The 27,516-nt window shown below is 47.2% G+C and overlaps 1 protein-coding gene across 1 annotated transcript in view; it reads right to left on the reverse strand.

Annotated features, from left to right (window-relative positions):
• Positions 1 to 2,069: 2,069 nt before the first annotated feature.
• LOC144797970 (uncharacterized) overlaps positions 2,070 to 27,516 on the reverse strand; it is a 110,996-nt gene continuing 85,549 nt past the window's right edge. Inside the window, exons 3-5 of the mRNA XM_078668777.1 lie at positions 9,034 to 9,084; positions 5,243 to 5,425; positions 2,070 to 2,173 (exon numbers count right to left, since the gene is read on the reverse strand). Of these exons, the coding sequence (XP_078524903.1) occupies positions 2,070 to 2,173; positions 5,243 to 5,425; positions 9,034 to 9,084 (338 nt within the window). The remainder of the gene's footprint in view (positions 2,174 to 5,242; positions 5,426 to 9,033; positions 9,085 to 27,516) is intronic.

Genomic DNA, 27,516 nt, shown 5'->3' on the forward strand with positions numbered 1-27,516 from the left:
ACAATACAAGTGTCAAGATAACTTTGGTGATCAATGTACCTGCTGGAGATAGATGGGTGCATGTTTTGTCTAGTGGCTGTTTTACTCACCTAAGGTAGCGCAGAGGGGTAATATGCCTGCTGGAAAGAACGTATAGCATGCATATCAAAGAACAATATTTTATGTGCATAGTTCAGTGGGTACTGCTTTGTGTTCACTTCCCGAATGAAAGGACACTTGAATACATATGGCCTGGTAGTTCGGGCTGGACTGTTCCCATTGGGCGCAGGATCAAGACTGATTTGCATATGGCTGGGTCCAAACTGGAATGGCATGGTAAGCAAAAACCTATGGATTTAGGCCCTGATGTCTGTACTGGGGTGAATGTATGACATTGTTCAGCATTCTGTCCACCAGTTGTTCTCTTTGCTATATTATGATTGAGCAGCTAGCTGGCTGACATGAATATGAAGGAGCCTTTGTGGGTGTCCGTGAGTCTAGATTCTCCTGAAGAGTCCCTTTCTCTTCTGAGCCCTGCTTAACATGTGTAGAAGAGGAGCCCTGTATACATGTCCTCAATGTTTGAGACAAAAAATACTCATGGATTTCTGAACAATGAGAGTAAAAGCATTAAGGTAACATGTTCCTGCTTACATTTCACACGCTTTACATAAATCTGTATTCCCTAAGAGTTTGCTTTTTTCTGAATTAAACCTCACTAAACATGTTTATCCATTGTTTGAATTAAACAACATTATAAGCAGTAACTGGTCAGTGAAATGCTAAACGTACTAAAAATGGTATGTTTTGCTATTTCTAGCCATACCCCTGACTCCGCCTACTGATCCAATATTTGGTTATTCCCGCCCCCCGATTCTCCACCTACAGTTCCCCTACTTTTTTTTTCCCCACTTCGACCACTGGCGAGAAGGCACGCTGGAGATCCTACGGCCGCCTTATATTTCTTCTCAAGGCGAGGCAGTTGAGCCGGAAGAGAATTCGGTGTTTGCATGAGCTTCACCCCTTCAGCCCATATAAAGTCTATGATGGGTACAGTGTAGACTTGTTTGAGTGGCTGATTTTTGAAATCATAGAGGAAGCAATCCTCCTCACTCTCGACTCTAGGCAATTTGAAACGTTGGGCCGCTCTATCCATCAGCTGATGGAAACTCGCAATGTCCACCAGAGGCGAATCCCTGGGCTCTACCGGGGGAGGGGAAGGCGTCTGGATTTGGTATTCGTCCCACTCAGCCATGTGGGGGGCTGCGTCATCATCATGGACTTCACCATCTTCCCGTACAGGAGCGACGTCATCATCATCAACAGGGTAAATAATAGTGTGGATCTTCACTGATGTGTGGACCTGTGGTGAAGGCGGTGGCAAAGGTGGCGGAACAGGGACAGGAGCCGCCGCAGTCGCAGACACATGAGGCATAGGCATACCCTGCGGAGAAGGCGGGAAACGCCGGTTGTAGTCATCCAACATATGTTGGAGATGAGCGACAATGGCAATGTCGCAGCAGGAACTTGTATAGAGCGTTCTTCTGCTTGAGAATACTGGTCGTCGTCCTAGTCATCAACTTCACCTTAATCTTGGCAGTTAATAACCAAATCCGACAGACTGCATGCCACTCTGAAAGAATCACCCACATCATGATCAGAGTCAGAATCCGGCTCAGAGCCCGTGGCGAACATGGGCGAGGGAGGCTGTGGATCCGGAAGAGATAGCTGGTCAACCGGCCGTTGACGACGAAGGTGAAAGGGGTCGGCGGTGGAAGAGCCAGACCCAGTGGAAGACAAAGGCACCAAAGGCAATGAGGCGAACGATGAAGGAACCACCGTCGACTGTGTCATTGACGACGTTGGTAAAGACGTCGACGAAGTAGTTGATGAAAAATCCGTCGCGACAGAACAATCGTAGACGGTAAGGTCGTCGACGAAGTCGTCGCGATGGAGAAACCAACGTCGACGGAGTCTATGTCGATGGAGCTCTCATCCACGATGATTTTGCGGACTGCGAAGCAGATTTCTTCGTCAACGATGAGGCAATAGGTATCGGCGACGATACAGTCTTGAAGCGGAGTGATACCTTAGTCGACATGGACGACGTTGACGTAGCCGTCGTCGACGATCCGGAGGCTGATGTAGTCGTTGCTGTCGCCGTCGACGATCAGGCACTTTTTATGGGGGTCTTCTGAGTAAAGATGCAGTTTCCCACAAGAAGAGCAAGGTCTAAATAAAGACTTCTTACTTGACATGTTAAGACAGGAAAAACTTGAAGAATTAGAGAAAACTGAGCAGAGCTCAGGGAGACTCCCTTTACACGACGTGCAGTAGAAAATCTGAGGGTCTGAGCTCGGAGGAGAAGGTTCTGGAAGGGTGCTTGCGCCTGATTGACTGTAGTTTGGACTAACATAATGACAGGAATATGTTACAACTGTTTTTTCTCTCTATCATGTATTCCTATGTAGGAATTGGTTTGAGTCTTTATTATGTATTTACTACTACTATTTCATGTGTTCTGTATTACATACATATGTTATTGGTATGTTATTGCTATTTTATTTACCGTGGGACTCCCACTTTGACGACAGGGAATATTCAAGCATGTGAATCTATGAAAGACACCCTAATACTGGAGAAGTGCTGTTGGAGTTACCTCTGCTTCTTCCCTTATTTTCTCTGTTGCCTCCTCGAAAACAACCTCTGAAGGAGGAAGATTGGTCGTTACCCTTCTAGGAGGAAGAGGGATTCTCTGTGGACACTGTTTGAGCCACCCCTGTAAAAGGAGCGGCGAAAGGAACCCCTGCTACAAGGTAATTGCAAGGCCCCCATGGACTTTGCGGTTTTCGTGTCTTTCTTCATCTCTTCTAGGGAAGTATCGACCACTGGCCCAAAAAGATGCTCCTTATGAAAGGGTTCATTAAGTATGGAGGACCGTACCTCCTGCTTCAATCCAGAGATTAAGCCAAGCGTGTCAGCGCAATAGTATGCTAGTGTTGATGGCACGAGATGCTGTGTGTGCTGCATCCAGAGCGCATTTTGGATGGAAGTGTTGGTAATGAGCTTCCCTTCTTGAATGAGGTCATTAGCTTTGGTTTTATACTCATCTGGCAAATATTGCATGAGTTTTTCCAACTCATCGTAGTGAGCCCTATCGTAGCATGCTAAAAGCGCTTGAGCATTGGCAATACGGCAGTGGTTAGTTGCCTGCGAAGCCACTCTTGCCTGAGGCATCAGTGAGTTTAGACTCACTATCAGGAGAAGGGGCATCGCCTGTAGTTTGAGAGTTTGCTCTTTTGTGGGCGTTAGATATGACGAGAGTCTAAGGGCAACTGACCTTTTATATATGCGTGGTCTGTAGGAGCAGCTTTGTATTTTTTCTCTAGTCTAGGTGTGAGTATTCTTAATCCAACGGGGTCCTTGAATACCTCATCCGTTTGATTTAACATGCCCTTGAGCATTGGTAAAGAATTAGACCTTTGGGAGTGTGTTAGTGTCTCAACAAGGAAATTCTCTTTTAGAAGGTCTGTATGAAGCTCCACCCCGTGATATTGAGCAGCCCTGTTGATAAGCTGAACATTGACAACGTTGTCGTCCGGTGGGAAGGGTCTGGAGGGATAAGGGTCAGGGTCATTGTCCTGATCTGGTTCCTTATTATAATCCCATCAGGGATCAGTGTCCTGTGGTATGTCCTGAACTTGTGGCATATTCTGATCTTCATCCCCATCCCCATAATCTTCATCCTGTGGGTCAGGTGGAGGGGGTGTTGTATTCGATAGTGTAATGATTACATTTGAGTTAGGAGGAGGAGATGTAAGGGGGAGAGGAGTTGGTACCCTTGTCCTTTTTCTTCAAAGGTATAGAGCAATCCTCTGAGAGATACAGCTTCCATTTTTTAGGAAGAAAGGCCAAGAGGTGTCCAGATTTAGGGTCAATACTTAGTCTTTTGTTTTGGATCCAAAGGTGGGTAGTCGGACCGAGGCTCTTTGGATGGGGTATCTTTCTTTAGGAGTTGATTTCAGCGTCGAAGATTTTGGCTGAGAGTCTTTGGGCGTCTAATATTTTGAATCAGTGCGCTTGGTTTTAGCCGGTTTGGGCTCTGAAGCTTTCGGAATGGAAGTGCTTTGTTCCGAACATTTCAGCGCGGAGGATCTCGGCTCTGAGCCTTCAGATGTCAAGGATTTCGGCTCTGAAGATTCGGTTTAGACGATTTCGGCCCTGAAGCTTTAGATTTGGAGGATTTAGGCTCCGAAGCCTAAGATTTGCACGATTTAGGCTACGAAGCCTTCGGTGTCGAAGGTGCCGGTGGTGTGGAGACTGGCAAATGCTTCGCCTTATATTTCGGTGCAGCGGGTGTTGGTTCGGCACCGGAATGTGGCTGGCTCGAGAACGAGCCAGAAAGCTGGTCTTTGTGTTTCATAGCCGGGCATCTGAAACCTTTACTCAGTGCCGACCTGAGCCCAAGGGCAGAGGTGATACCGGAGCCTTAGGTTTTGCTTGAGTGGGCACATGGAGTTGTGTACTCCTGGTACGTTGACCCGGAGTGATGTTCTGTAGTTCTTCCATGACGGAGCCAGCTTCGGACACAGACCAGTTCTTCGTCCTATGGTTCTGCAGCTGGATGATGAGAATCTAAAACTTTAACGAAAATGTCCGGTATGGAGCCGCTACTGTGTTGTATCTTGTGGCATCGAGCCTGACGATCACAAATGGTTTTCTTGGATCGGAACAAACGGTGCTGGCGTGGTCAGAATGGCGCCCCAAAGTACCTGATCGGAGGTTTTCACAATTTAAAAGATACACGTCGAACAGGAAACCGCGATCGAAAGACAATACAATGAAGGGTAGAGCTTTGCGCGTCAAAGGGGTTCTAGAACGATACCGAACCGCAGCAATACACATCCGAACCTGATGGCGGAAAAAAACCAATCTGGGTTCGGAGTCAATGCCCATGCGCACTATCACCAAAAGGAGGAGTACCATACCTTGTGACTGCAAAGTCTTCAAACAAAAATAAAAGTAAACATCTGGACCCATCGCTAGATGACTATCTTAAAGCATATGATCTACAGCTCATATGCCTCGAACATATATATTTTTAATACTATGTAGAAGCAAATGAGGTAATTGTATGGTAGAAGTATTTTTTGTTGAGGTAATGGTCAGTAGTGACAATGTTCAAATGTGGAGCTGTGATGATACTCTACAGGTGAACCTCTATGAAGCTGAAACCTGTGCCCACCCAGTGATTAATGCTGACCTGTAATGAAAAACTTCAGTGGGCAGAGGATCAAATGGAAGATGACAATCAGAATGGAGGGCTCTTCTTGGTTTCTGCAGGGCAAGATGCTTTGAATGAGAAGCAGGAGGCTGGAGACACCGGAAATGATCAGGTAGTAGGGGATGAGGTACTGTGCGGGGCAGTCGTGGAAGTACACCGACCCTGTGGGAGAAAGAAGAGAGCATCATCAGAGAAGTATTAGTGCACCTTCCATCTCAAGCCTTCTTTCATTTCGGCTTCTTTCAGTGAGTGGAAGGAGGAGAGCAACTGAACTAAAATGTATTTAAGTGGCCAAGTTGGGTTTTCATTTAATGTGTAAACTGGTTTTAAAGCCACTATGTACAGGCAGATCAGTGTAAACAGCAAAGTGGCAGCAATGCTTCTCTATATCGCACATGTTAAACAGAGGGGTAGTTTGAGGGGATAAGCACATAATGGTAATTTGTGGTTGCTAAACTCCTTTTATTGTAATCCCAAGTACCCACCTGTTTCTTTGTTGTTTGTTTTTGGAGACAAGAATTTCAGTTTGCCCTTACTCCCAAAATTTTTCTGTGGTACCACTTAGAAAGGTGTTTTAGAGATGCTTCCTCATAAACAACCATGACTTGCATCTACTACTAGTAGTGCAATATTGTACTGTAACAAGCAGCAACACAAGTCAGATACTATTCTGCTCCATCACATTCTTCAGCCTGATGTGTGGCCATTCATTATGTGTTCAAGACTCATTGTGTGACCTTAATACCTCCTAAGCACGTTTTGGAATAATTTGAGGTGAAGTGCAAGCAGTCGTCAGCAGAATACGAGACCATCTTCTAACAGGAAAAAGAGTCAAACAGGAACACATATCGTTTGTATAAACTTACAGTGTTTGACTCAAGTCTAAATGGAACCGATTGCCTTGTTTTTTTAGAGCTAGAACACCCATTTTTATGAGGTTTAAGCTAAATGTGAATGGCTTTGTAGTACACAAGTATTACGCTGGGAAGGTTCAGGCTGATGGCAACCAATCTGGTTGCAGTTATGTCTCCCCGTTTACTCTGGTGGATGAGAAATATCTCAGTCACTTTGTGAAAAGTACGTAATTTTGTGCCGTACAGTTCCGGACTCTACACCCACTCTGTGCCTGCCCGACTGTAGACTTTAGCTAGGATTAAAGCATTTGGCGATGGTTCTTTTTTTCTTGAATGTTGTTCTTGGTTCTGCTGGTAAGCAGTGCAGCAATTTAGGGCCAGTCTTGCATGCATTCGTTTCTGAATGTGTTTTTGGCCAGACATGCCTGACCTTATGTTGTATCGCTGCACAGTTAAGGGTCTGTTCAGCTCCAGTGTGTCTGTGGCCTGGAGGAAGGGTTGACCCTGCAGGAGCATGTGCAGTTGACTATGTTTTCCCTTCTAGGTGAAGGAAAGCTTGGAATCACATACTACACTCAGGACCGCCACTGAGGCTACCACCAAAGTATGCGGCGAAGGGCCTCTGAGGTGCTGTTTTAATCACACATTTCCATTTTGGACACACTGAGGCAGAGGAAGTTTTCCTCTGATGCTCGATGTGATCCAAGCGCTCTGGGATTTTGCCCCAATTTCTGGATCGGACCTCTCGTTGGAGGCAGATTTTGGTATCACCTGTAAGTTATCAGGATGGTTCAGTTTGTGCTAAGCCCTGTCAATTGGTAATGCTTTTAAAGAAATAAAGCTGCCCAGTTCAGTGAAGATCCTGGACCGCAGCTTCTGTCCAACCTCAGAGATGATTGAGAAGGCTATCATGTTCTGCTGGGTCATGGGCCACTGTACATCATCTATGTTTGTGAAATAGATCATCTTCCTTTCCTCATCAGCCCCGACTCTTCTACCTCCAATTATTCCTCACTCATCATCATTCTTTATCCCTTCCACATCATTGCTCACTTATAAACCCTCATTCCTCACTCCTTTACCATCTCTAACTCACACTTCAGCCCTCACCTACTCTTTATTTCTCATCCCTGCCTCCATACCCCTGAATCCTCACTCCCACTTTAGCCCCCACCTATTCTTTATTTCTCATCCCTGCCTCCATACCCCTGAATCCTCACTCCCACTTTAGCCCCCACCTATTCTTTATTTCTCATCCCTGCCTCCATACCCCTGAATCCTCACCACTCATGATCCATTGCCCCTCTCGCACTGTCCCTCACTCACTTAAAGAGTGAGGAGTGAAATGACATAGTGACTTCAAATGTACACTGATCTGTCCACCTTGGGACAGCCTCATCCCTGGTTGTTCATACCTCATCCCTCAAACCACCTTTTCATTCTTCCCTCCTCTAGTGGCAAGTGATGGTGCGGATGTAAACAGTGCCCAAATACAGGCAGGCACCTAATGCTTGAAATTATGAATGTAAACAGGCACGACCTGCTTTAAGTCTGTTTCATTTCAATACTTTTAACACATGAATTTAAAAAACAGACACAACTTATTATTGTTCAAATGCTGGGCAATCAACAGATGACAGGAGACAGTTGAGCAGGAAATGGGCATGGAATATGCCAATATGTGGGCATGATCTATGGTTCTTGAATTCAATGCCTGGAGGAAAAGTGACCTGCTGAATTTGCATTTAATTCAGTTTCCTATTGTTCAGAAGGGAATCATATGGGATAGAGGCCAGCAAGGTTAGAACAGAGTAACACATTGTTTAGTAATGGCTTATTATACTTTGACAACCAGGATCCTGGTGTAGAACTGTGTACAGCACTGTGCATCGACGCGCCTCCAGAAGGCGGTTTGTTTCATATTGGTTCATGTATAATTTTACTGACTTTATTCTGTGGTTTTCTGGGTGTGGTATAGAATTTACACAAACTGCACGTCAACAATAAATGCAACTCTAGTCTGATCTGGGACTGTCTTTGAGGGAATGGAGGTTTATAATGCAAGCAGCAGGTGAGCCAGGGTGTACGTATGGTCACTGGTACCTTGAAGCAGTGATAGTTAATATGCTTGTGATGGTGTGATTGATAGCTGGGTAGATGGCACATTGAGCTGGGAGTTCCATGGCTGAAGATGCGTGCAGCAAAAATGGGCCAAGTTCTTGCTTCCTTGGGACACATTTCCTTCCCCAGCACGTTTACAAGGTGTAAAGCCCCCTCAATCAGAGCAGTGTTTATCATTGCCTTGTCTCCTGGGGCAAGAGAGGTCTGGAGGCATTAGTACAGGTCGAGCTAGGATTGACACCTTTTTCAGAGAAGAACAGCCAATTTTTGTGTCTTCAGATTAAGAAAGAGTTAGGAGCTCATACTTCAAGGGAATATTTGCAAAATCCTCTATTACTTTACATTATGGTAATTCTGCCTCTAGCTGCCTTACCAATCATTTAGGAATAGTTTAGGCAGTGCTAAAATACCTTTGAATGAAGTCTCTATCTGCTGTGTTAGGTTAAAGATTCAAAAGTAAAAAAGACATTCTTGCTTATTTTTACGATTTGTTTTTACCAATCTCAACATTAAACGAGTGGCTATGCTGGTAGAATAATGGCCAGATACGACTGGTGGCGATGAGCTCCCAGCTTTATGAGTGGACTGTTGTCAAAATAAAACAAAAAATAAATCCTGGACCAAGTACATCAGGGCACCATGCAGCCTAGAATTCAGTTGGATTCCTCTGGTCAAAGGCAGACAAATCAGGTTTACCCTGCTACAACATCATAAACCCCTCTAGGGTGTAACTCAACACATGCAGCAGGTTCAGCCTACACATTACCAGGGCAGCACAGGGCAGGACCCACTCACCGACAGTGATGCTTGCAATGGACATCACTGCTGTGATGACTGTTCCAGACACTGCAAAGGAGAAGAGAAAATCAGGTTAAAGAAAAGTTAGGTCTGGGTACAACATCCACGCTCTGATAAGCCCCTCTGTATTTAAGGCCTGCTCTGTACTGCAATCCCACCTAAGGAATCCCAGACCCGCCCCCTTATCCCAAACAACTCATTCCCCAACCCATGCCCCACCATGATGTAGATTCACCAAAATGCCAGTGGTAGCAGGAGTGACGTCACGCACCCTTCGAACCCAATGACATCACAGTGCTTACCCTCAGCCCCACAAAACCCACCCCTCCTACCCCCCCACCTATCCACCTACCCCCTGACCTACCCCCCCTACCTATCCCCCCACCCCCCCTACCCCCACCCTGCCTACCACCCCCCCCACCTACCCCCTACCCCCCACCTACCTACCCCACCTACCTACCCCCCCACCTACCCCCCCCACACCCCCCCACCTACCTACCACCCCGCCCCCTCCCCCCCACCTACCTACCACCCCACCCCCTCCCCCTACCCACTTAGTACTGGCTTACTAATAGATTTATTAAAAGTTTGTTTGTAATTTATTGAATACACCAAGTCCCCCAGAGTAAGCCCTGGATTACTCACCTCACTACCTTGAGAGTCAAATACTGAAAGGGGTGACTTGGTGCGTTATTTTTCGATCACATAGTAAGTCAGCCCCAGAACAGAGGTAAACAGATTCAATTCCTGGAATTCGGGCCCTGAAGCTCTCAAACTAGCTCTAACATCCAGGGGCGCGTAAAGGATATCGGACTGCCAGACGTCGATGCTCCCCACCCACACCAGGCCTGAACCATTCCCCATCTTCTGATGTTGCATTGATGCATTTTAAAAAAACGGTATATTATGATGTAATGATTTTCGCTAGGACATGTCTTTCTGTACTGGTCTTTACCAGTCTGCCTTTGGAATTATTGAAAGTGTGTATTCTTAAACAAGTGACTTCTACCTATCCCTATCGATCACGAGCACACACATCCCTCATTTCCCCTTTGGCGCAACCTTTGTATCTTTTCAAAAGCATAAATTGTTATTTATTTCAAGTATATGGAATAAATATACTAGAACTGAAATAACCTTTGGTACATCTCCTTGTTTTACATTAACTGTATGCTTTAAAAACTCCTATCTTGCTACTCTGGAACGTAGTCGTTTCGCTACAGGGTACTAATTACTAGTGCTTGACTGTTATTGCAACACCCGCTAGATATATTGATTTATTTCTCCTTTAAACCCGGCACGGACCAATTTTTCATTCCTGCATTGTACCCATGTCTGGTGACAATTATTGGGTTACCCCAATTAATCTAAATGGATGTCTCCTAGACCCAGCGGCATCGCCTCCTGGGCATTCATAAACACCTGGTTTGGTGCCTGGTTGAGAAAGGAACGACATTTGGGAACAGGGTTATAACAGAAGCCCAGAACTCAGACTGGAGGCACAAAGATTCAAGACATGAAAGACCACAAGGCAGGCTTTCTCCCATTTCTGCACTCAGTTCTAAGAACAGATATCCCTTCACAGAACCTGCACACTTTGTCGAGGGGAATACCAGTGGTGCTTTGGGACAACCTTCACACCTTCTTTCCTTGTGTACCACTGAAATGTCTCCTTTGGAACCCTCACACCTTCCCTTGTGTGTCATTGACATGTCTCCTGACAAACCTTGGCACCTTTTTTCCGTGTGTACCACTGGCATGTCTCCTGAGGAACCTTCACATTTTCTTTCCTTGAGTGTCACTGGCACATCTCTTGAGGACCCTTCGGTCATGTCGCTATGCCTGACCCTGATCCACAGACAGGGCAGGCAGGAAAAGGGAAAGAAAGGGCTAGGGAGGAAGTGGAAAGGGAGGAGTTAGAGGAAATGTAGAGGAGGGAAAATAAAGGTTCCACGAAAGAGCTCCGTGTCCATTGTCGTTTTTAGCCCAAGGACAGGAAACTGGCGACGAGGGTGGGATCAGCTGACCCGCCGCACTGGTTCTCCACGACCACTGAGGGTTAGAAGGAGCGCACGACCAAGAAGGCGCTGCGGAGCATTTCGACAGCGAGAGAAGGACGTGAGCATCAGGCCGACTCGCTGAAGCAGCCCACGATCCAGAAAGCGCAACCGTACTGATGCCCAACACATGAAGACCAGGGTAAGTCAGATTAATTAACTACCCTGGTGAAGTAAAAGTTTAACGGCCATCTTAAAGTCAGGCACCGTGCATTGGCTAACCCCAGAACTCACCACGCCGGCCATCTTGGAGTCAGGTGACTCAGAGAAAGTTCCCAGAGTTCACAAATTGTGGTCCTGAAGCCCCCACAGTCTACCAGACTCACGTTTTCACTCACCATATCCTGGGAGGCCGATTCCATGCAGCCAGCAGCAACTGGGTCCGCACAAAATGCCCCGCAACTAGGACCGGTGCTCATGGGAGTACCCTTCTTACGCCCTCCAGAGCCTCGAACGCTGACATCTGGAACAGCATGGGGCCCAAATGGAACAGCTGGGTTGAAGACTTTGAAGACTTCATGACAGGGTCACAAGTTTGTGACCCCAATCAAATACTCATAGCCTTACGAAACATAGTGGGGAAAGACATCGGACAAATCATTAATGAACTACCCACCGCCAATACCGCATCCTACGAAGATGTGAAAAAAGCCCTAGATAGGACGTTTTACCACAAATGGAACTTAGACTATGAGCGCTACACGTTCAATCTTTCATCCCAAAAGAAGGATGAATCCATGAGTGACTTCATCGCCCGCATCAGGCACCTAGCCCGATACTGTGACTTTGACCAGTTCAGCACTGAAGACGCGCTTCGTCTGCGCATCATCGAGGGATGCCAATCGGAGTCACTGTGTCGTCGACTACTAAAAAAACACTACACGAGGAGATAGAAGAACTCACCTGCATCAATGACCAAGCCGAAGAGCACGCAAAAAAGATGGAGGCCAGCAAAACCGAGAAAAGAGAACAAGTACTTCGAGTACAGTGTCACATCAACTCAAGGAGTCGCCCTGACCGCCACAAATCTGGAAGACAACACATCGTGCGAATTCTCCTCGCAGCAGGAAATCACCGCAGTGCTATCGGTGCGGCCAAGATTACCCCCATGCGGGCCAGTGCCCGCGAATGGGTCAAAAATTTCACTGACAGGCGCTGTGCTGCGACAGGGGAAAAAGGAGAAGGCTGATGTCCTACTGTTGCAAGAGACTCATTTCCTAGGTACCAAGACTGAGTTTACAGCGCTATGGGTATCAGGTGTTCCATGCTGGTTTTGTCCGGGGGTCCCGGGGTGTGGCGGTCTTAGTTCACCGCAGGGTGTCCTATATTCATTCTGCACATTGGATAGATGCCCAGGGCAGATATGTCTTTATCAAAGGAATGATTGGCGAAGAACAAGTGGTCTTTGGTAGTGTGTATGCTTCCCCCCCCCCCCCCCCCTTGCAATGGTCTCTGGTGGCGAAGCTGTTCACGGTTTGGGCTGAGGTGCCAGACGCGCTGTCGGTGATAGGAGGCGATTGGAATGACGTTATGGATGGATCTGTGGATCGCTACAGGCTGAATGGCGGACAGCAGGCGGCTGCCCCTAAGAGACTGAATGATATGGTGAGAGGTATGGGATGGATGGATGCCTGGCGCTATCAACACCCGCACAGTCGGGAATTTACTTATGTTTCGGCAGTCCATCGGTCCTTCTCACGGCTAGACTACTTGTTCGTCCCATGCGCCAAGATAGGAAGGGTGACATCGATGGCTATACTTCTGCGTGGGCTTTCTGACCACTCCCCCGTTACGATTGATATCCTCCTTGACAGAAGGCAGCAGCCATTTCGATGGCACCTCTCTACTTGGCACCTGCAACAAGACGACTTCCAGTCCCATATGCGGGAGGCCATTGCTCACTACTGGGAGGAAAACGAGAGGCCGGATTCAGACGTGGTGACCCTCTGGGAGGCCATGAAGCCTACACTCAGAGGAGTGGATATAGCCTGGAGTGCGAGGGCCCGTAGGGCACGAGGGGAGGATCTGGAGAGGGTGGCGGATCGCGTCCGCACTCTAGAGGCACGATCTACAGAGACCGGGGCGGAGGAAGACACACGACGGCTACTGCAGGCGCAGAGCGAAGCTGCTTCCCTACATCTTGAGGAGTCATGCCATATATGGCTTGCAACGCAGAGTAGAATATACCAATGGGGGGACAAATCCAGCTCGATGTTGTATAGGCTGTGCCAGGGCACGTTCCAGGCTCAGACGCTGCCGGCACTGAGAGATGAGGCCGGGAATTCTATAACTGATCCAGGGGTTATCGCCGACAGTTTTGCGCGCTATTTTGAAGCACAATACGCCCCCAGAGATTCTCTCCCAGCGGAGGCTGTGGACAAATTTCTGGCGGACCTCCCGCCGCGGGGGATCTCCGACGAGGAGCGTGACAGTCTCGAGCTTCCTTTATCCGTGGAGGAATTGGGCGAGGAACTTGGTGAGCTGAACGCCAGGAAGGCCCCAGGGCCGAACGGCTTCCCGTGCGAGTTTTTTCGGAAATACCATCTCCAGTTAGGGCCCCATTTCAAGAAGGCATTGGATGCTGCTAGAGAGTTGGGTCAGCTGCCGTTGGATTGGAGGCATGCCGAGATCGTGGTGTTCTGCAAACCGGGAAGACCACCGGATCGCCATGAATCGTACCGTCCTATCTCGCTTCTGAACATCGAGGCGAAGATACTGGCGAAGGTGCTCGCCAACCGCCTCCTCCCTTTGATTGCCGCTCTGGCCCACCCGGACCAGGCTGGTTTTATGCCACACAGGGCCACTAGACATAACATTAGGCGGGCCCAGGTGGCCTTGGAAATGATGCGGGCCACCGGCTCCCAGGCGGCGCTTCTATTGGCTGATATCGATAGAGCCTTTGATTCGCTGAGCTGGGCTTATTTGCAGGCACTCCTACCCCGTCTGAATCTCGGTCCTCATTTTCTCTCGTATATACAGCTGCTATATACCGATTTGACGGCGTCTGTGCGGGTGGCCGGTGCGATTTCAGACATCTTCCCCATCGGGCGGGGTACCCGGCAGGGATGCCCGCTCTCGCCGTACTTATTCGCTCTCGCGATGGAACCTCTTGCGGCATGGGTGCGAATAGATGCGCAGATGAAGGGGTTCGAATGGGAGGCAGGGCCGTCAGACCGAATCGCGCTTTACGCGGACGACGTGCTGTTCTCTTACGGATCTCAATAGGTCAGGCCCAAGAGTTCTTGACATTATGAGAGTGTTTGGCGAGGTTTCAGGGCTTAATCTCAACGTAAAGAAGTCTGTCTTGTGGACCCTAGGCAGCGGTGTGGCTCTTGGTACTTGGGCATCCGCCCTACAGAAGGCGACAGGAGGTTTTAAATATCTTGGGGTATTTATGACAGACATCCCTGGAGTCTCGTGGGAGCGTAATATTGTTCCGGTCTGGGACAGGGTCCGGTCGGACATGAAAACATGGTCCCGTATGCCCTTGAACTTATATGGCCGGTCGGCCATCTTTAAGATGGTCGCTCTCCCTCGTCTGCTATATCAACTGCAGAATCATCCATATCCTATCTCGCCACAATGGTTTCGCCAAGTTGACTCGGCGCTGGGCCGCTTTCTCTGGGCTGGGAGGGCGGTTCATGTGGCCCTTCGCACCGGTTTCCTCTCTACGTACTGCGGTGGCCTGGCATCTTCGGACATCCTCTCCTACTACCAAGCGTCTCATCTATTGATACTCAACAAATGGTGGTATGGGGATCGGGGCGATCTGGCGTATGCTTTGGAGAGGTATTTAATGGAACCAGATACTTTGCACACGTTGCTGTACTCGGCGGGGAAGAGGAAGAGGCTCCCGGTGGTTATGCAGGTTGTCTTCCAGGTTTGGCGTAGAGCACTTAGTCGTATGGGATGGTGGAATAGGCTAACTAGGGAGACCCCGCTGTGGCAGAACGGCCGCCTGCCGGCCTGGTCGACCTTGAAGGGGTTTCGCGGCTGGGACTCGATAGGGATCTCGGCGCTGGGGCATGTCATGAGGGGCACAACCCTTAAATCCTTTCAGGAACTGAGGGATGAGTACGATATGCCACGTAGCCAATTCTTCAAATACCTGCAGTTCCGCCACGCTATCTCCCCCGCCCTGGAGGGGTTAGACTCCCTGCTGGAATTTAGTCCGCTAGAAGCTAAACTGTTTATGGGAGACTTGACAGAGAAGAAAATATCCTGCATCTACCAATCACTTGTTACCCATTGTTCATCCTCCCTAGACAACCTGCGGTCCAAATGGGAGAGGGATGTCTGTGAAATCGACGAAGAAGGGTGGAGGGAGGCTCTTGCGGCTCCGAGGGAGGCGGCCGTAGCCGTACGGCTGCGCTTTATGCAATTTAAATACCTACATAGGGCTTATTATACGAGAGAGAGGCTGTGGCGGGCCGGATTGATTGCCTCCCCCGATTGTCTGAGGTGTGGCAGAGAGGCGGGCACGTTCCTTCATACTGTGTGGACCTGTGGGGCACTGGAGAGATATTGGAGGCGTATATGGGACTGTTTGGATGAGGTTCTGGGTTGGCAACTCCCGCGTACATCACAGCTGGGCCTCCTGCATGTCTTGGAGCAGGTGGGCGGCAACATATATAAAAGGCACTTGTTGCTCCTAGGCCTTACAGTGGCCAAGAGGGATGTGGCCCGCGCCTGGGAAGACCCTAGGGTTCCCCCGATTGAGGTATGTAAACGGGGCATGGATTATTGTATGGGACTGGAACGTCCAGTGTTTGAGGCCCGTGGCTGTCCCAGAAAACACTATAAAATTTGGAAGAGGTGGGCAGACTACAGGGGGCTGTGGCTGGAGCCACCGCCGCGGCAGGATGCGACAGTAGACCAGTTGTCCTGTGTACCGGGGTGAGGGTGAGAGTGTATTACCATCACTGTATGGACTGCTTTGTTTAGATCCAGGTAACCATCGTGAACAGGGCTAGGGTGGAACCCAGGAGGGGGGCGGTTTTACGGGGTTGGGGGGGTTCGGGTAGTTTAATATCACTGTCTTATTGTACTGATTGCTATACTGTGCTTCTTGATTATATGCTCACAGCCCCTCTGGTGTTCGGAGTGCTGTGGATGTCTTGCAATCATATCTGAAATGTCCATAAAATGTCACTGATGCGGTAGAGAAAATCACTTTGAAGCGGTTTGACAAACCCGCCAATCGGAGATGAAACAGACCAAACAGGACATAGGATCCAGTCACCACGCGAGAGCTGTACTGGGACGGAGAGACCGCGCCACCAGCTCATCAAGGTCAAGCGTCCAATCAGTTAGCTCATACAGATCCCAGCGGTCGACATCCAAAGAATCATCTTCCCTCACTCCCATATCACAAGACAGTGATGAATAAGTGTGTATGGTGGCGGACCCAGATAGATTAAAGAAGTACCTGCGACTAACATTCAACTCGGAAGCCACCGCCAAATTTGTACTAGACACTGGCACATCGCTCAACTACATTTGCAGCACAGAATATCAGAGCATGACTCCCAAACCGAGACTGGCACCAGCGGCAGTTCGAGTTTACAAGTGGATGTCCAAAGAACCACTGCCATGTCTAGGACAATTCCGCACTACTAACGTACAAGTACCGGCAAATCCAAGTACACACTCATGTAATTGAAGGCCCCGAAGCAGCAGATTGCCTCCTCCGCCTGCCAGCGGCAGAACGCCTGAAGCTAGTTGAAATCCTATACAAGGTGAATGACTTGTCGGACATGGTCAACAAATTCCTGAAACTATTCAGTGGACTAGGAAAACTAACTCACTTCAAAGTCAAGTTACATATCAACGAACAAATAACACCAATAGCACAACATCACAGCAAAGTGCCATTCCACTTGCAAAGGGCAGAGATGACGAATTACAAGACTGTCTGAGAGCCGACATCAAAGAGCGATCAACAGGACCCAATCCATGGGTGTCGCCAGTCATGGTTGTGCCCAAGAGAGGTCAAGACAACAAGGTACGCATGTGCGTGGACATGCAAGCCCTGAACACGGCCATTGAGAGAGCGACACCCAGGACCCCACATCAGTGGAATAATCACGCACCTAAATGGGGCTACATTCTTCTCGAAACTGGATCTCAACAAGGGATACCACCAACTAGAATTGCATGAGAAACTGAGATACATTACCACATTCACCACTCACCAAGGCCTCTTCAGATACAAACGTCTTAATTTCGGAATTTCATCGGCGGACAAGATTTTTCAGCAGGCTGTCCGGCGTGTGACAAATTATCCGGAACGCATTTAACTACAGCGGCAACATTCTGGGAGTTCCACAAATCAACACTCAAATTCTATGGCCACATCTTCTCAAAGGACGGCATGAGACCTGACCCTGAGAAAGTATCAGCACTCTGACACTCCACAGCCATGTGATGTCAGTGACCTCCGCTGATTCCTAGGGATGGCTATTGTGCACGTTACATCGGAGACCACGCCACCATCAGTTACCCATTAGGAGAACTGACCCGTCAAGGGCAACATTTCCAATGGTCAGCCAAATGTGAAAAGCTTTCAGCAAGATCAAAGAGGCGGTGAGCACGGCCATCAACTTTGCCTACTTCAACACCAAATGGAAGACCGAAATCACTGGATGCCAGCCCAGTGGGGCTAGGCGCAATTCTAGCACAATAGGATGACAAAGCCAACCAACACCACATCGTTGCATATGCCAGTCGTAGCCTTACCGACACGGAAAAGGCGTACTCACAACCGTAAAAGAGTATTGTGGTTGTGTGGGCATGTGAGCACTTTCATCTCTTCATATACGGAAAACACTTCACACTCATCACTGATCACCAGGCGCTAACCACCATCTATGGTAACCTGCGGGCCAAGATGCCCCCGCGGATTGAACGGTGGGGAATTTGCCTACAAGACTACACCTATAGCACTATCCAGAAAACAGGGAAGGCTGAAAACCCAGCAGACTATGTGTTGCGGCATCCACAAACCCGGATGCAAGTTCGACACTCTGTGGCGGAAGAATACCTCCACTTCGTCATTGACCAAGCCTGCCCACCAGCGGTCCCGCTAGAAGCCATTAGTGAAGCATCTGCCCAAGATGCCACGATCCAAAACATCATGCCCCGAATCTGCACCAACTCATGGAGACACGTAGAAAACACAAACATGAGTGACGGTGTCAACATTCAAGAACTTGTGGCATTCAAACACGTCCAAGATGAACTTTACATCAGTGCTGACGGGCTTTTACTAAGAGACCGAAGAATTGTGATCCCTCAGAAATTAAGACAAGGAACCATCAACCTACCACACGAAGGACAGAGGAGCGGTGGCCATCAAGAAAGCACTACGAGAACGGGTCTGGCTCCCGTCCCTTGACCAGATGGTGGAAGCAACGCTCCAAGACTGCCCATCCGGTCAATTAGTGGGACTAGATGAACCACCCACCCCACTGCAGATGTCGGACATCCGGGACAGTGTATGGCAACAAGTAGCTGACGATTTCTTTGGCCCGCTGAAGTCAGGGCAATGTCATCATGGATGACTACTAAAGCTTTCCCATCGCTCATCAAATTTCCTCCACCAAAGCGACTGCTGTCATACCGGTCATCGACGAAGCGTTCACGGCATGGGGAATCCCTACGGTGGTAAAGACAGACAACAGACTGCCATTCAACGGACAAAAGTTTGCAGAGAATGCAAAACACCTGAACTTCAAACATTGGAAAACCACCGACCTGTGGCCCCAGGCTAACTAGATGGTGGAACGCTTTATGGGAACAATCAAAGAGACCATACAACAAGCTGAACTGGCTCGTCGTGACAATCAACCGGCACAAAATGAAGTGCTGGGAGCCTATCGGATCACGCCACACAGCACTACAAACCAATGTCCCACCACTCTAATGCTTGGGCGAACCCCACGCACCCGGTTCCCGACTACGGATGCTGTCACACAATCCAGAGTCGTAACAGACCATGACTCTAGTAGAACTTGATCACGCCAAGAAATTAAAAATGAAAAAGTATGCTGATCACCGCAGACACGCCAAGATGTCTGACATCCATGAGGGAGACTGGGTGCTGGTGAAACAGGACATGAGAACCAAAGAGGACAGCCGCTACTTTGCTCATAAGAAGGAAAGGGACCATGGTTATAGCCGAATTTGGAGGCAAGCGGACGACCAGAAACATATCACACTTCAAAAAGTGCAACCCTTCTGCCTATACCAGAGTGCAAGAGCCTGACTGGAACACGGACTCGTCAAGTCAAGAAGGAAACAGTGACCACGAGTGTAGACCAGTGCTGGAAATTGGCAATGCAAGAGAAAGAAGGTCGCCTGACCAGATACAATCTTGCCGACCACAAAGAACAATTCAAAGACCTGTTCGACTCATTGAAGAACTCTGAAATACAGTGAACACTTAAAATACAAAGAGGGAAGGTGTCATGTCGTTATGCCCGACCCTGACCCACAGACATGGCAGGGAGGAAAAGGGAAAGGAAGGGCTAGGGAGGAAGCGGAAAGGGAGGAGCTAGGGGAAATGTAGAGGAGGGAGAATAAAGAGGTTCCATGTAAGAGCTCCGTGTCCAGTGTCATTTTTAGCCCGAGGACAGGAAACCTTCACTCCTGGATATCACAGCTATATCTCCACGGAACTTCGCAGACTGTCCCAGCACAACATTGAACCCTCCATGGGGGCATGGAAGAGCAATCTGGGGAAAACTAAAAGGAGAATGGCATAGAAATGGGAAGGTGTCCACCACTCCTACAAATGCACACGGCGTTGTCTGCCACGCTTGTTTATTTGGACAGCAATTATATTATGATCAGTAACACATAGTATTGATGACCGTGCATAGATCAGTAAGGATAGGGTCATGAGAATAATTTAGACAAAACAACAATTGTTGTATGGATTAATTAATCCAGTTGTATGGCTGAGTTTCGTGAAGACAAATGTGTAACTGCAAGACACGTACCATACCCCTATATGTATTCATCGAATGTTTCAGACTGACCACCGTGTGTCCCAGATGCACACCCCCTTCCAGGGACTGTTTCGTCCAAAATACAACATCCCTAACCCCTGTGCTACTTCGTTGCAAGATTTGGATCAACATTGGAAATATATGTTATGTAATTCTTGTTGTCAATACTGTTCGGCATCAGCTCATGACTAACGTGTACTAGCAAAATATCTGTAATATTGCGCTTGATAAAATTGTTCCAACTGTCCAATGTCTATGCACATTATACCACTAGAGGCTTACTCGTACAACCAGCTTAGACGAAGTCATAAAAGTAGCAATGTCTCCAACTCGCTGTAAATATACAGATTTGCAGGAAAGTGGGGATTAATCACCCTCTGTATCCAGAGGCAGTTTGTTTTGTAAGGCAGGAAAAGAGGATTCCATTTAAGCAGATCACATGCTTTAAAATGCCAGTTTTTGGTTCCCTTCCTGCCACTGGAAAGGTTTCCCAAGCTGCCCCTGTCCTGCCAGTGTGAAGTCTGGTTCTGCAAAAGTGGCGGCTGGATGTTGTAATATGGAACTCCGAGACAGAGTCCTAACTGCCGCTAGTGAAGTCAGATTTCAATATACAGTGAAGCCTTTGTGTTCTCTAGTCATTGACAAGCTCCCAATAATTGCCTGCCAAGGGTAGAGATGCTATGCCTAATACACATAATTGCACCAATAGGCCCCTAGGTATTTCACTGGGATATCAGCTACAAAATATATTGGGCCCATGATATTGAGGCCCAAACTATTACAAAGGTGTATAGATTATTTTTTACACTACAATTTAACTTGACACATGTATCTTAACAAAATTAATAGATCAGGGTACGCAGAGCTGGAGTTAAGGATAGGGAATGTATGCTTTCCTACTTGCTCTTATCTCCATGATCTCTTGGTCTTACATATTTAGGACGCGACTTGATACTTTGGATGAAGAATGTTTTTCAATACTCAAACTTAAAAAAAAAACTAAACAGAAGTGAATAAACATTTAAAATCATACATGTTATACGATAAAAATATAAACGGATAAAAGAATTGCAGAATATATAAGAACAAAGGAGGAATTCAATCAAATTGTGTGAATAGAAATAACATCGTAAGCATAACAATACCTGAAAATGAGAAAATTATACAATATATCAATCAAGAAAACTATTGGTAATCAGCTAAAGAAATGGTAAAAGGCAATGGGGGAACTCTAGGTGGTTTCAGTACATCATCTGATCTAGTCTTAGAAGTAGTGGTCGAGGAAGCAACCAAAGAAATAATTGGCTAAGGGGAGCCAGAGGAGATCTCTTGATCACCAGGGAAATGGGAGAAACATAATTGTCAAGCCGATGAAGGAAACAAACCGCATTCCACCAAGAGCGAAAAAGTGACATTGTTAGCCTGTTTCCAATTGGAGGTGATGAGATGAAAGGAAATAGCTATCAAAAGGTCTAGGAGCTTCTATTGTTGGAAAGATTGCAGCCAGAGAGGAGAAAGAGTAACCAGGAAGATGCCAGTAATGGAGAAAGGAATTTGGACTTTAAATATTTTCTGAATTTGGGACCAAACAGATCAAGAAGTTTTTATCATCGAAATTTGGAGAGACATGCAGGCCCCTCAGACCATTCATTTTCCGTGCATCATCGAAATCACCTCTCAGGCCACCACACTATTAAAACTTGAGCATCACTGAAATAACTTGTACTCTTAAACATTTGTGTATCTTCTTCAAAACTCTTGTACCCTGACAGCACCGTTATAGTTCTCTGGGAACCATCACATCTGCTCATGCACCTTCACACATTCATTCCGTGGCAGATGTTAACACCCCAGGATCTGCACACCTCCTGTCCCCTTGTATCACTTATTTTAACTCTCCACAACCTTCAGACCTTCTGTCCCCTGCAACACCAATATTCCCAGAAAGTGCTTCTCACATTCTGACTAGAATGAATTAAAGCATTCCGCTCATCGTGATTTTTTTCCTCAGTCTCAGGGAAGAGAAACCCACAACATGCAGGTTTTTGAGTTTCCACAGAGAGGCATTCAGTGGGCGTGTCAGTGTAGATTTCAGGCTCGTCGGCTCTTTAAAACAAGCATGGGCATAGCCAATAGTCTCGCCTTTGGGATCCTATAAGTGTTTAGCCAAGCAACAGTTGACGTTGTTGCACCAAGAATATTGTGCTGCCTTTCCTGCATCTCTACAGCCTTATTAATTACACTCCTTTCCTTGCTTCCAGTGTTTCAGATGCCTTTTCATTGGGTCTCTATTATAAAAGGGCCATAGTGGTCAATGTCCTGCAAACTAATCTTTTCCTAGTGAAACTCTTCTTTGCTTCCGCTCTGTATTCTAGTCTCATTCCTTTCCAAGACTGATGTATGTGTCCACTGGCTGTTCTGGGTCTTCCTTCTTCCCCTTTACCACTATTATCCATTTCAGCTGCGGAGAAGGATGGAACTCAGAGTTCTGGCCTTGTGTAGGCTTGGATAATAAATGTACTTTTAGAATTGATATCACCACATCAGAAATACCAGGTCTTGGGGAACAGGCAGCTTGGAGGACCTCAACTGGACTCTAGGCTTGCTTTTTATTTTTTAGATGTGGTGGCTTGCATTTCAGTCCCACTCATGGTGGCCATAACAGGTGATGCAGATCAGATCTTAAGCAGGCACACATTGGAGACCCTCTGGTCCTTCTAAGGGTGACACTTTTAATGGTTTGAACTGAGGGAGTTCAGGAAAGCACTCCGCAATATCAGTATCACAAGGTGCTTTCATATCATATGCCTCTAACTTTGCTATTTGATGATTTGGCTCTTGTTGACGACAGACTGTAGAGCTGTGCATGGCTGTGGAGGACCCCACAAGAACACTTGCATATTTGCAACTTTTCCTGGACTATTTTCATGGTTGAGGGATCGGAAAACATGCTGGTAACCACTCTAGCTGGGAACTTCATGGAATTTGGGGTGGGCTAAATGGAGAACATGGCAGAAGCCTGCAAGATTATCTCCTTAGAACACATTCAAATAGATATGGAAGTCGCCGACATGGTGGCATTCAGCTAGAGTGGATGCGCTGCACAAGGGGCCACAATGAGTCAGCAGGATTTACCCATTTTCTTCAAGATCTTCCCTTTTCATGACAAGTCAGCCAATACAACATATTCCGAAATCTCCTAATACAATTCAAAACTCGTGTGAAGCACTATTTACGTACTTGGTTTCGCCTACTGTCAACCTGAGGTCCTCAGGTTTGTTGTCATTCCCTTTGATGTTCAATAGGATGCTGTCTGAAGGACCTCATACTACTGCTGCAGACACTGCAAATTTAAGGAGTGTGGAACTGCCGCAAGGAGCCTGCTCCTCTGGCCCCATCTAGGTACCGGCAGGCATCTGTGCATTCTGGCTCCCTTCTTCCGCTGTCTTTCCCACCCATTGCATAGACCTTGGGATTGGTACAGAGAATGTATGCATGCAGTTATGAGAATTTGTCTGCAGCCTACAAAGCCTGGTAGCCTCTTCTCTATCTCAGTACAGTTATGGATGCTCTTTTTGTGTTTCCCCAATTAGGTGCCTGTGAGGACAAAAGTTTATTAACAATTCCTTTGCAAATCCCTCTCTGTTTCAACATCTATATCTCCCGGTAGAGGTGCTCATCTCTCGGTTTATGTGTCCCAGTATCTCAATGATCTGGTACTCTTCTCCCAGGCCTAGGGCTCCCTGGTACGGTTTATGCCACTGTAGGAAGGTGGAATCTGGCTATATGGTTACCCCCCCACTTTTTGCCTGGTGTTTTGTTGGTTTTTTGATTTAGTTGGACTAGGACCCTGCTATTCAGGGCCCCAGTCTATCTGCTTCACCATGAACTTTAGGTACATACCAGATTGGTTACTGGGTCACCCTTGTGAGCCCCTGTATAGTGTATCCTAGGTACCCAGGGCATAGGTGCACCCAAGGCCTACCAGGGGCTGCAGCATGTATTATGCCACCCCTGGCTGACCTTCCAAACTGACACCACAGGTCTGTAATTACAGCCTGGGTAAGGTGGTGTAATCACCCCTTACTTGGATATAGTATACCTGTCTCAATCTATCGATCTATCTATATACCAAGGTGCGGCTGCACCGAAACACGTCGGGTGGTTTTTGACGATTTTGTTTGAACTTACCACGCTCTATGGATTTGGGCTCAAGCTTGCTTCTTTGAAAAAATTGGCGCAAACAGTATTTGAGGATCGCCTCCTCGCTTGAGCCCACTGTCGCAGTGAGGCTGGGATACCGGCGAATTTTGTTGATTATATACTTTCTCGCTCCACTGCACCTTGCCGGCGCACTCGGACAGGTGCTTTGATCGCGGAGGTGCATCCACGAAATTCAATGGCCGCTTCACTTCTCCCACATCAGTTAGAAGAAAGAGCACTCACGGGGGTTCCCGTTTACAAAATCCATTTATGTTTATTCAGAGACAGTTCTCCTGTGGTAACCAGGGTTTTGTTCTATTATTCGGTTTCGGTGCTGATAAAAAACCCACTCACGTACCAAGGCTCGATAGGCGGTATATCTTGGTTTTCCGCCTTGTTGTTAGCGACGTGACAGCATCATCATCATTGGGTTTTAATTGTGTGCTTCCTCCACCCGGAGGTGAACCACTGGTTAGTACAGTAGTGATTTAGTAATGAAAGAAAAAAAGGGGAGAGGCGTTTTGTGCAGTTGAAAAAGGCTGAGAGGCAGTGTCAGCACAAGTTAAAACCCAATGATGATGCTGTCACGTCGCTAACAACAAGGCGGAAAACCTAGATATACCGCCTATCAAGCCTTGGTACGCGAGTGGGGGGGTTTTATCGGCACCGGAACCGAATAATAGAACAAAACCCTGGTTACCACAGGACAAGTGATCCCTCCCCCTCTGATTTTTTGATATTAGCAACCAAGGAAGCTGAAAGGATCACTCAAAATTTCCTTCTCCCCTTTTGATAAAAAGCTATTCAGAGAGACAAACATGTTTTTCTCTCTGAATAAACCTAAATGGAGGTTGTAAAAATGAACCCCTGTGAGTGCTCTTTCTTCTAACTGGTGTGGGAGAAGTGAAGCGGATACATCAATACTAATAATAAAGAGAGCCCAAACCTTTGAGGCGGGTAATCTCAGGAACCAGAGCACCAATCACAACACCCAATACAGCGTTGGAAAGGGCAGTTGCAGCAGAAGGACAAAGGCTATGCAGACGCCCACCATATACATTTAAAAGGTAAAATAACCGTGCCAGCAAAGTAGTCCCTTGTGGGCATGTCTGCGTTGTGCTGTGGGCGTGTGCTGGGGGCGTGACAAATACTGGGGGTGTGTGGTACGTTCCGCCCTTCATGCCATGTCTCATATCGTGTGCGAATCCCACCCTGCTAACTTTAAATACCCCTGCACCCCATAATCTTAACCCACTCTTACTCCTTAAAATACCCCAGCACCCTTAAACACTAATCCATCTTAACCCTATAAATATACCCTGTACCCCAATCTCCAAACCTATCCCTAAACCCTAAAAATACCCCCGTACCCCAAAACCCAAACCTACCCCTGAACCCTATAAATACCCCTGTATCTCAAAACCCAAACCTACCCCTGAACCCTAAAAATACCCCCGTACCCCAAAACCCAAACCTATCCCCACTGTACCCCAAAACCCAAACCTACCCCTGAACCCTAAAAATACCCCTGTACCCCAAAACCCAAACCTAACCCTGAACCCTTAAAATACCCCTGTACCCCAAAACCCAAACCTAGCCGTGAACCCTAAAAATACCCCTGTACCCCAAACCTAGCCCTGAACCCTTAAAATACCACTGTACCCCAAAACCCAAACCTAGCCCTGAATCCTAAAAGCACCCCTATATCCCAAAACACAAACCTAGCCCTGAACCCTAAAAATACCCCTGTACCTCAAAACCCATACCTATCCCTAAACCCTAAAACTACCCCTGTACCCCATAACCCAAAACTATATCTGAACCCTTAAAATACCCAAACACCCCAAAACATATACCTCAGTACCCCTAAACATATATCCCTATACCCATACTTACCATATCCAAACATTAAAAAAACATGCTTTTACCATTCATGCATTTACAACGCATTTAGTTGTAAATGTATGCGTGGTAAAAGCATATAAAATATAGTGCCATGCGTTATAATGGCATTGCGGAGTCATGGTACTTTCGTAATGAAAGTATGCGGAGTGATGGTATGCGGAAAGAAAGTTGCGGAATAATGGGTGTTTACCCTCCCCTGGTAAGTACATTGGTGGCACGGCGGCCCACATCTCCAGCAACACTCATTTTTTCACCACCCATTTGAAAAATGCACAGGTCGCTCTCATTGATGGCCAGCGCCGACATACACTTTTAGACACCTCCAGCCACAAGTTCTAGAATTGCGAACTTTAGAGCTGGGGAGCTACGTTTGAATCTCGGCATCAACTCAACATCCTGTGAATCCAGGCAAATCGCTTTGTCTCCCCGTGCCTACCACAAATGAATGTTCTTCTGTAATGTAAATTGTGTTCATGCCATGTTGTCGAGTTTGCGCTATATAATATTGCAAGGAAAAATAAAGTAGGGAAACTCGAGTTCACACACTACTGAACGCGCACTCTTAAGTGCATCAGCAGTGCACTGTGAATCGGAGCGTTTCACAGGCCTGCCACAGATAAGAAATGCTATCAAAACGAAATCCTACAAAACAATATACTACTGGCCGGCAGCAATTCATACCCGGACAATGTCGGGACGGGCTGCTAGTATATATCAAACAAGCTAGGACCATCACTGCAATTGTTAAAAAAGAATGGCCAATAGTGATGACAGATCTGACCCTTAAGAAAGTGCTCCCCCCACATCCAACTATCACTTTTCTCAAAGCCTATTCTATGCCAAATGACTTCGTGTTCTCAGCACTACTCTTCACTAAGTCCACTAATTGGTTAACTCCCAAGAAAGGTTTCACCAAATGCAGCTCATGCAGAGCATGCAAATTTGGCATTAATACCACCACGTATCGTACACCTTTCTCTGATTTGGAGTACAAATTAAAAGAACACTATACATATAGAACTGAACAAGCTGTATATGTACTCAGGTGTAGTTGCGACTTGTGCTATATTGGGAGCACTAAGTTGCCGGTACATATGCGTGTATTACAGCATTTGCGTGCAATTGTCAACTCATATCCAGCATATCCAGTCGCTAGACATAACATGAAAACAACCTTCAATGTCTACGATACTTTGTGATTGACGCAGTACCCCCCAATAAGAGGAGGGAATCGTGAAAAAGCACTGCGTCAATTAGAATCCAAATACAATATAGAACAGGATGCTAAATTTCCTCCTGGGTTG

Source organism: Lissotriton helveticus, chromosome 12 (assembly GCF_964261635.1).
Source record: "Lissotriton helveticus chromosome 12, aLisHel1.1, whole genome shotgun sequence".
NCBI classification, from domain to species: domain Eukaryota; kingdom Metazoa; phylum Chordata; class Amphibia; order Caudata; family Salamandridae; genus Lissotriton; species Lissotriton helveticus.